At 38.2% G+C, this 11,025-nt stretch overlaps 1 protein-coding gene across 2 annotated transcripts in view; it reads left to right on the top strand.

Moving 5' to 3' along the window:
• Positions 1-9,335, top strand: part of LOC118321231 (C-Jun-amino-terminal kinase-interacting protein 1-like) — a 50,329-nt gene extending 40,994 nt beyond the window's left edge. For both annotated transcript variants that reach the window (XM_035652464.1, XM_035652465.1), the window contains exons 7-12: positions 918-1,090; positions 2,664-2,767; positions 3,173-3,289; positions 3,841-3,911; positions 4,069-4,167; positions 5,841-9,335. In XM_035652464.1, the coding sequence (XP_035508357.1) occupies positions 918-1,090; positions 2,664-2,767; positions 3,173-3,289; positions 3,841-3,911; positions 4,069-4,167; positions 5,841-5,913 (637 nt within the window). In that variant the 3' untranslated portion in view covers positions 5,914-9,335. The remainder of the gene's footprint in view (positions 1-917; positions 1,091-2,663; positions 2,768-3,172; positions 3,290-3,840; positions 3,912-4,068; positions 4,168-5,840) is intronic.
• The last annotated feature ends 1,690 nt before the right edge of the window (positions 9,336-11,025 follow it).

Genomic DNA, 11,025 nt, shown 5'->3' with positions numbered 1-11,025 from the left:
CCCCCCCCCCCCGTCACACAGAATTTGAGGGTGTAGTTACCTTTTAGAACAATCATCTCCACCAGTCATTTCTCTTTTTCCTTTTTTTGTAGTTGTTGGAGCGGAAAACGCTCAATTTCTTGATGTTTCCCCAGTAACAGTCACACTCCAGTTGGCAGCGTGGAGTTACAGCTGCTGTTGATGACCTCATGCTGAGAAATGCAAAGGGGAGGGGGACAAAAACATCAGCAATGCAGTCATGTGAATGGCAGCGTCTCTGTGCACTGACAGATCATGTGATGGTGCGGGACATTAGCCATGCATAGCTGAAAGTACAGGGCTTGTTACAATTTAATGGGTTTAGTATAGTTTATATGTGTGTAATATTCTGTACCTTCATATGCCTCTATAGCCATTAGCACTGCATCTGACTAGCCAGCATAAGGCTAGTTTTGAAACCATTCTAACCTTATTACACAAACTCAACAATGCGTATTGGTCAAGGTTTCTTTTCAATAAAAAGCTCACACAGAAAACCCATGTTTTGAGTATTAACATACAGCTTATAGGCTTGAACGAGATAGTAACTGTAGACAGCTTGGATTCACAAATGTAATTTATTGTTTGTGACCAAACAAGAAGAAGTTTCTTTTGTGTGGCCATGGTTCTACTGTACTTCATGTTGCTGTGAAACTAGTTTGCCATTGGATAACATCCATTTTGACTCTGTGAATCAAAGCTGACTGCAGTTGTTTTGTCCATAAATAAGCAAGCTACCACTTTCAGGCTTACAGGGCCTGAATTTGGACTGAATGTCCCGGCAGGCCGACAACCTGACACACGTTTGTGGTACAGACACTGTACACGGTGGTCATCCAGCTCATGAGAAGCCTGTGAGGTTGTTCCGAACCTCTCCAAAACCACATCTGTCTCGGCAGGTTTGTCCCTCGACATGACGATGAGTTGGAGCTGGAGGTGGATGATCCGTTGCTGGTGGAGGTCCAGTCGGAGGATTACTGGTACGAGGGCTACAACATGCGAACTGGTGCCCGTGGGATCTTCCCAGCTTACTACGCTATAGAGGTGGCCAAGGACCCCGAGAGCTTCAAAGGTACAGACGCTGCCAAAACAATTAATTATAGAAGAGGTGACTGTGTCAGTAAAGATGCTGAAATGTCTTCTCTGCGGTATCCCTCGAAACACTGGCTGAAACTTTCTTTTATTTATGCTGTTTATTTTCAAATCATGAACATCATAAATTGCCACAGTGGTGATTATTAGTGATTTGTATTTGTATACAGAGCTAATGTCCCTTCATTTAAGCTAATATTTGCTCATTCATCCTCAGCCAAACAATATAAAGTATTTCCTCAGTGGGTTACTTTCATTGCTCTTTCTAAAGAGCTGAAAAATGATTATTTTTTATCTCCATATTCTAAAATAAATTAGTAGCTACTGCTGTAGTGGCAAGTACAATTCAACAAGATAAAACAGTTATTTTGTTAGCATTGAGTGGGTGGCTATACTCATTTATCTTAGAAGGAGGACATAAAACTCCAGTATCATGTGTCAGCATTAAGAAAAAAACTGTGTCAGGACTTTGGCTCTGTATTCACTGGTTCAGTTCTTTTTTTAACAGTTTGAGTTTCAGCGGCTTATAATTGACAAGAAATTAAAAATGAACACAAGTAAGCTGGCTCACTGAAACAGATCCAAGACTTGGCAAAGACTAAATGCTAAAAATAAGAAACATGGAATGCATTTGTTTTATGTTTTGGTTTGATAAGGCTTTTTTTAGCCTTACAACTCAAGTGCAGTGTTGCTTCTTTGAGTCCCATCATGCCACCATTGTCAAAAGCAATTTCCTAATTTGAGAAGTTATTTATATTCATAGAATTATTTTTCAAAGAGAATACAGAGAAGAAGTGATACAGGAAATAAGCCACAAAACGGATATAGAGAGGGAGTTAGATCTGTGTGTTCATGCAGGTGTATTTAGAAATGCCTCTGCTGAAATGGGGAAGGAAAAAGGAAGAATGGACATGCTTATAAGTCCACTCCATCTGGTAGAGCTAAAGCTGAACAGGTTGATAAGATGTACAGAGGAAACAGTCAAATGATCATTGATGATTAACTAACTTTGGGTTTTGGAAGTTATTTGAATAACAAAAATATGATTGGTTGAAGTACAGAATTATGTTCATAGTACGGTTACAAAGGCACAGTTAAGGGTGTGCAGAAACTCACCACCGCAGAGACCCAGATAGGTTCAGTTCCCAGTAGTGGTACCTCCTGACTTTGTTGTATTTGTGGGTTAACCCCTGTGGGGTTAACATGAACCCCGGGGAGTGTTGCCCTACTTCCCTGTCAGGTTTAAGCTAAGGTAAAAATAAAATGATAAATAAAAGTAAAACTACAAAAGACTTATAACAGATTGTGATATGCTTACGTGTATAGAAACAACAACAATAACGCTGTCAACCCCCAACAGACATATTATTGTCCTTCTGTTGCTGTAGAAACAGTAACAGTTATTTTGTCTCTTTTAAATGAGCTACTAAAGTCTCACCTAGATTGTAAGCTTAAATAAATTACTGCTTCCATGTTACATTATGTTGTTTGTTGCCTTTGATTATTAATCAAGGGTATTTAGTCTTTATTGCGTGTTTTTCTTTCCTGTGCAGTAAAGAGCAGTGAATGGATGGACAGATACCGGCTAAAGTTCCTGGGCTCAGTTCAGGTGCCCTACCACAAAGGAAACGATGTTCTATGCGCAGCTATGCAGAAGGTACGAGGTCTATGTGTGCAAATGTGTGTAATGTGTGTAAAGCAACTGACTAGTACAGTATAGTAGAGCAACATCACAGAGAGATAAATGCCACAAATACAGTAGCTACTTTCCTAGAAAAAAAAGTCTTATGTGGCATAATGCAAGAAATAATAAACGAACTACAGCATAATATGTATCCCATTTGTATGTTATAAATACTTTGGTGTCCATAGTGGAAAAATCACTTACCATGCACAGCAAACATGCATGCAGACTGCTCTTTAAGAATGTGTTGTTAACTGACAGGAGCAACACAACACTGAACACTGTCAACATCATTAAAACTTTAGTATTCATTTTGTAATATCTTATAGTAGTAGACTTGGGTTACAGGTTAGAAGTACTTTTACGTTTGTTTTCCAGATTGCCACCAACAGAAGGATGACAGTCAAGTACAACCCGCCTTCCTCCTGCATCCTGGAGATCAGTGTTAAAGGCATCAAGCTTGCTGTTCAGGAGGATTATTACGCCTGTGACAGAGTAAGACTCTTACTGTCCCTTTGTCTGTCTAATTTAAAATAAATGAAGTGCAGTTTCAAGAGGTTTTGTTAAGTAAAAGCTAATCTTCACAACAGAATCCCATTGAGTTGAGGCATGTTGCCCCCAAGTGGCTGCCAGTAGAGACTGCAGGCAGAGATGTTAGAGGGGCCCCAGGAAAAAAGAAAAGTTCTTAAGTATTTCCATTTTGAGCACTTTTAAACTTACAGTTGTAGTCACTTGTTAACAATCCACGTGTTTTTATGATACAAAGTATATTGTTTAAGTGAAGCAACATTTTTCATAAAATAACTTTTTGCATAAAAAATTACATTGCAAACAAAAAACCTTGTCCGCAATCCAAAACTCTACATCATCATCTGACATGACTTAAAAGTTAGCTTAACATTTGTTCCATACATGTAGTGGGGCAAACACATGTTAATTTTGTTCAGTTTGTTCACCTTGATAAGAGTAGTAAGTTTAGAGCAAATAGCCTTCTTGATGTTAATCTAAGACACTTATTCCGCCTCTTTTCTGTGTCTTCCTCACAGAGTAATGAGTGCAATCACTTCTTCCAGTTAAAGAACGTCTCCTTCTGCGGCTATCACCCCAAAAACAGCAAGTAAGTAAAGGCAGAAAACCTGAAACAGGACTTTCAATCAAGGACTACAGTGCCAGGTCAATACGTGACAGAAAGAACAAATCAACAAATTAAGGTGGTGACAATGCTGAATGCCCTCCTCAGAGTGCCTTATCGGCTTTCCCTGTCCTCTCTGTAGGTATTTCGGTTTCATTACTAAGCACCCAGCAGACCAGAGATTTGCCTGCCATGTGTTTGTGTCTGAAAACTCCACCAAACCTCTTGCAGAATCAGTAGGGTGAGTTGGAATTTCCTTTTCACTAGCTTTTAGATATTTATTCTTTGCATGGAGGAAGTTTATGCATTTACTTTATCTCTGCTGACACATACAGATACATGCATGCATTCTATAGTTTAGGGATGCTCCGATCTGCCTTTTTAGGGCGTTGATTTAATGTGATTAGAGAGAGCTGATCTATTATAGATATTTGTTCTTGAAAACCTCAGTCCCTTGTTTAAAATCACTGTAAAATATAACTTTTTATGTAATTTCTACGCATTATTTTCCATGGTTTTGTCTCTCCCAAGACAGACTCCCTTTTCCTCTATGCTACTATGCTATGCTTAAAGCTCCTCATTTAATAAGTCAGTGGTTTTCAAACTGAGGTCAGGGGACCAACAGGGGTCCTTGAGTGGGTTGCAGGGGGTCCTCAAAAAAAGGCAGAATAAAATATTATAACTTTTATCACATTTTATGGAAGTAAGAACAAGGGAATAAATAGGTCTTGCCGTTTTGATTGATTGTAAATTATAATTATCCTTGTTTGATTAGCTATGAAGACTTGTTTATCTTCAAACCTGATAAAAAAATACTCAGAGGGGATTCCTTAAGACAAAATCCTCTCAAATTGGGGGTCTGTGATCTAATTTTGGATGTCCTTTACAAGAAAAGTTTGGGAACCCCTGTACAAGTCATTACTGCAAAGGAAGTTATTTTCAGTTTTTTAGATATTTAAAAATCTAGCAACTAGTTTATGATGGTAATCCAGGTTTTTGTGTAAACATTATAACGTTATAATATAAATGTATCTGAATATTTATTAGAAGACATTTTTCAACATTCCGGCATTTTCTCATGAACTACTTATGTCTACTTTTGCCAGATGCTTTTAAATTCATGTATCTCTTGATTTTCCGTAGTCTTTCTAACACTTTCCATATGATTTTGCAGTCTTGGCAGAGGTACTAAATGTATTCAATTTCATTAGATCCTCCAAAATAAACAATCTCTTCAGCCAATCTGGAACAGATCTCTCTCCCTGGCAAAAGACAGTTGTATAGATCGATTTACATTACAGACAGCTGGACATCTCTTGCAAAGATTGCCCACAAACAGATGACACTGCAGTCGCTGTTGTCATTTATTGATCCGGCAGTATGACAGTAACGCAGATCAGTGCTGGCTGCATCATGACTCCAGCTGTGGTCTGTTTTTATTGTGGTCACAAAACTGGATGAGATGCTGTGTGGAGAGAAGATATGTTTAAAAATCAATTTCTAAAAATGTTGGGTTTTTCCAGTACATTTCATACACAGAGCATAATCTCTATTATCTCTGTTAGCTTGTAGCATACTGACACAGCCCCTGACTGTGCTCAACAGACCATTATAATTAAATGCTAATAAAATAATTGCAGTTTTATTTGGTTGAAATGATGAACTGATCAAGTTCTACTGTCGGGTATAGCGGTAGACCTTGAACAGAAAGCACTAGGATCATGTTTAAGATTTTAAACAGTTGTGAAAGAAATCAGTTAGGAGAACATTCATTAAGAATTGTAAGCTAATGGGCAGAACCTAACCTCGAGATGGGGTCTAACTTTGGATCTCAGTTGGGCGCCATAAGAAAATCAGGGTGTGTTACTTTTACGTGAGGTCTAGCAATGACTGAAGTACATGTCTGTTTTTCAGGAAAGCCTTCCAGTTGTACTATAAAGAGTTTGTGGAGGTGTCGTGCCCTACAGAGGACATCTACCTGGAATAACCCTGCCCTGCCTTCAACCACAGCCCTGTACAGTACACTGAATCATAACATAATGTTGCATGGACAGACATATCTAAAATAAAATTAAAAAAAAGAAAAATTGAAAAATTAACACATCTGACAGACGAGCAGGAAAAGAAGGATCAAGGACTGGAACTGTGGTGAAACCTTTGTGCAACAAGAAGAGATGAAAAGGAGCCAATGGAGGAGTGTTTTGAGAAAAGGAAATATGCAAAATGGAGTCAGTGACGAGGTGGTGATCACAGGCTGTCCATGGAAAGCACAAACTTTGTATCACCGCAGCCTTGGCAGCGCTAGTTAGCCTGTAGCATCGCCTCGGCAGGTCCAACACTGAAAGCCCAGGAGCTGTACTGCACCAGCTTGGACTTGCACTCGACAAAAGGAAAAACAGCGGCTGAGGTTTGGAAAAATGAACACATGATGAGTTTGCTCTGACTTTTAATATTTAGCGTCTGAGCAGAAGAGACGTGTATATTTACTAAATAACATCCTCACACTGAAAATGTACACTAAGTGAAACAAATCCATGTAGGAACAGTGAATTTTAGCCTGTAGCATACCTGATAGGAGGCTGATATTCACATTGTTTAATGACAACAGAAAATCTACCCTAAAACACTGTTTTTAAAACCAGCTACAGGTGATGTTCTTTGCATTTTTTGGGTCCCTTTTAGACATCCAAACCTTCTTGTCAAATCTATTTTTATCAGCTGTTTGGCAGCAGAAAATGTAGCCATCTGAGACATCGATGTCTGCAAGGCTCTCTTACACAGGAGCTGAAGTATGAGCTGTGCACACTGCAAGGCACAGAGTAGCTGGAAAGCACCAAGGAATTCAAACAACAAAACGAGCCTAGCAAACACTGTGTATTTCAGGTTAACACAAATAAGGGTTAGAGCTGAGAAAATCCACATAAAGGTAGCCAGCAACTATTGTGACAATCACTTAATTATATAAATGTATTTCAGCAGAAAATGTCTGGCTTTTGCTACTCAAATGTCAATATTTGTTAACATTTGTTGAATCAACTTGTCAACTTGGGAATTTTGATTGTCATTTTCAACTTTTTGCTGACATTATATAGAACAAATGACAATGAATTGATAATTAAAATAATCATTAGTTGCAGCCTTAGACCCAGTGACTAAGAACGTCACATGCCGCTCTCAAACAAGGTTTGATTAAGCGAACTGGCAAGGCGTAATGTGGAAGTGGTGCACAATGCCCAGGGTAACACAGCTGCAAGCTTTCTCCACTAGCAAACAATTGTTGACGCAGATGCAAAGCAATTCTGCTGCAGATCATGTGTAGTCCTGAGAATCACAGAGCCGAGCCTTTCCACAGATGTTCCACAGTCAGACAGGGAACAGAGGAAATATAAAGACCGATTTCTACATTCAAAAGAACACGCATTAGACTAGAATAGTAGTTGAAAAAGTAGTGGAGAATTAAATCACAAATAACTCCTAGAATGCACTGAGCATCACTTGTCCTTGATAAAAAAATAAACAGTGTGAGGGTGTACAAGTGTGGATTTTTCCTTTCAATCTTTTTAGCAGCTTCTGTAGTGCTAAGCTAAACAGCCCCCACCATTTGCCCAGTAAGCCTTAGCCCTTAACTCCTAGTCTAATGCAAGACACACTGCGCTTATATACTGTGTGTTCTGACTAGGTATGAAATCAGTGACTTGAGATGTTTAATACAAGGAAAAAAAGCAAAACATTTGGCTGAGGCTCTTTGGTGGTACAAGCTGAGGTCTTCTCCTTTTGTGTGGTGTTTTAGAAACTTGTTCCTCATGGTTTCCGCATCAGAAACATCAAATGCTCTCAGTGTGGCGGTGATAGGAAGAGAAGGCTGATCCTCGGTACAGTAGGTACAGGTGCTGACAGGGGAGCTAAAGCAAAACTCTGGTGTCTTCATATCTTCACTAGTAGTGCCTCTTTTTTCATCAGATCATTGTGTCCTTCCTCAGTGAGCATTATCACAACATTTAAAGGGATTGCCATTGAGTGTGTGTTGAGTTTAAGGGTTTGAATGCAAATAGTGATGTAGGGGGATGTTTGATGTGACTTGTGCTTTCCTTCCACTGCACTAAAAGTGCTGTGCTGTACCTGTGCTGTCACACACAATATTCAGGCTACACTAAAATTGTGCTAATACCCTTCATCTCTGTTACGGGACAGTATACACATAGACATTGCTTATAGTCTATATCTGGCCCTTGGAATGATTAAAAAAAGACAGCAGCAGGCAGGCTTTACAATGCCACAGGAAGCCAAGGAATTGTAAGGACTTGGTCTGAGCTATGTAAAATGCTACAAACAGCTTTTAAAGAAAAATGTTAAAAGCCATAATGACATTTATTGGTCAGCATTTAGATACCTGAAAGACTTTTTACTTGCAGTTTGCTTATGTATACTTGTGACTTGACTACATACTTGAGTAGAGCTAGAGAAAGATAATTGGCCTTTTGATATTTCAGAATTTATTTACATAATTTTTTAAGTAAAAATGGCAAATATTCTCCAGCTCCTCAATTAAGGATTTGCCGCTAAACTGAATAGTGAATATTTGAAGGATTTGGGGTTTTGTCTATGAAACACCTTAGGCTTTGAGCAATTAAAATAGGCACATGTCACTATTTTTGGTTTGATTGGTCATTAGTCCTGAGATTTGTCCCAAAAGATTCTAACTTTTTAACTTAGCTTTACCAAACAGTTTCACTTCCTCAAATGAATTTTCATGCATATCACATCGGTATCCCCCTCTGTAGTTTTCTCTCAACGTGTTAATAATGCACATTGCATTAATAAAATTAACTTAATGGTGTAAAATTGTTGACAAATTGTCAGTTTTCGGATTAAAACTTTAAGATGTGTTCTGAACAAGGGCTGAAAGGATTGTTATCAGATCTTTTTCAATCGTCCTGGGTCCAGCACGGGTACAGCACAGTTGTTCTGCAGTAAAAAAACAAAAAGAAAGTTTCCTTGTGAAGCTTCCTACATCATTTATCACTAACACTTATTTGTAACAGATTATTTTATGTGATCTATATTTAACAGAAGATGTGGAAATTGTCATTTCAGCCATCTCACCAGTCCCTACAGTTTGTTCCATTAAAAAAAAAACACAGTATCTCTAGCAAAACAAATCAATTGTCTGCTGTTGCTGATCAAAGTCATCATGTTCGACTCACAAGATCAACACTGACTTTTATATGAGTTCCATTCTCAAGAGCCAATCAGGCAGACAGGAGAAGTGTAAAGTAATGGGAGCTATACAAAGGGTGTATAGACATGCCATATATAAATAAATAATTTAATATCTGTAATTATAAATATTAAATTGTATTGATTCAACATGTAGTATGTGAAATTTCTCTTTATTTTGGAATTTTTTTAGGTGTGAACTATTCTTTATTTAAAAATTTTAATGCAGATCTCATGGTGTCCTGTCATTATTACATTTGGCTTCACTTGCACATATGCACAAACACATTAATATCTGTGTACTTGTGAGGTCCTGACTGTAATTCTCATCGGATCATGTGACTGGCCATGTTGCTGCCTGACTTCAACTCTAGTGATGTTACGGCATCCCTACATATCAAGTTGGTGAGTAAAATGTTATAAATGAAGTAGCTCACTACTACAACAACAGTTCTGAGTTAGCTTAAGGATATGAACGGTTGCACCAGCCATGTGAAAGTGTCAGCTATGTGGATTGTTGTTAGGGTGTAAAGTAACTACTAATTAGTTTGTAACTAAATCAGCTACTAAAATTAGTTGCACATGATTACTTGGGGCATAATTTAACTAGTTTGGACATAAAGTCATAACTAAGTCTTGTTCCAAATCATGAAACTCATCATCATCATCATCATCATCATCATCATCATCAATATCAAAATTTGGCTCCAAATTTGGATAAACCAACTACAGATAGTTTGTAAGTGTGTGAGTATTTGTAACCTTTTAAGAGCTTATTAGTTAAGACTAAACAATTCAACAGTTTGACAAATATAGGTGTGGTTAGGTTAGGGTGTTGTGTTTGTGCTGCAGGCTCTTCTGAGTTTATTAACACTCCTCCAGCAAAGTGTACTGTCACTGCACCGGTACTGTGACCAGCAGAGACATGCATTAATTACATCCGCCAGATACTTAATCACCTCTACATAGATTGAGGGCAACCACAAGACGTAAAGTCATAAACAAAGTAACACTGCTACCTACAGGCCTGGCATGCATACTACAATTTTTGCAGATCCATTTGCACAAGGATATTTATTCATTCATATGAATGAAGATTTTTTTTGAATCCAAAGAAAAACATTTAAACAGGTAAACAGGGCCTACATCTCCCCCTGTAGCTTCATTTTAGGCCTTTTTTTGACGCAGGTATGACTGCGAGTTGCTACCATAAGCTTCTCCTTCATAAGTTTTATAAATAATAACTAAACATGCACTGAATAAAATATTAATAAATAAAATAAGCAAAAAACGTTCATACAAGAAGACTGTATGTCAGAAGAAAGGTTTTTTTCTGTTTTTATTTCAGTATGCCGTTGTTTTTTTGCTGGAGCTGATCCTCCATGCAGGGCAGATCAGCTTGTATTTATGTTAGTAGTATTCATCCTCCAGGTTAGGTTGATAAGGATTTCTAGTATCGGGCGGCAGAGGAGGAGGAAAGGGCCTCTCACCATAATCTGCAAAAACACAAACAGATGGATGGAAACTATGCAATAAAGGTTTCTGCTGGTCAGGAAAAAACATTGTCCAGAGTTTTGTTCAGATACGAAGTACTTGTACGTTGTTTGAAAAGTGTAAATAATCACTTGCTAAGCATCCTCAATAAACTGATATGTAACGTTAGCTTTCTTACCATCGGTTAGGAGGCCAGTAACATGCTGGAGGCCAGGGTCGAAGAGCAAATCCAACTCTGCAGTACCTTCATCAGCTCTGCTTAAAGAACACACAACACTAGCGAAATGAAACCAGATGGACAGTACTACTTATCATACTTCAGAGGTGGATGCTGACTGACTCAAACTAATGTCTATACCTATTCTGAGAATCAGAATCAGAATCAGAA

Source organism: Morone saxatilis, unplaced genomic scaffold, assembly GCF_004916995.1.
Source record: "Morone saxatilis isolate NCDOM2014 unplaced genomic scaffold, NCSU_SB_2.0 Contig11, whole genome shotgun sequence".
Classification (NCBI taxonomy): Eukaryota; Metazoa; Chordata; class Actinopteri; family Moronidae; genus Morone; species Morone saxatilis.
This window is presented reverse-complemented; position numbering and strand designations above follow the sequence as displayed.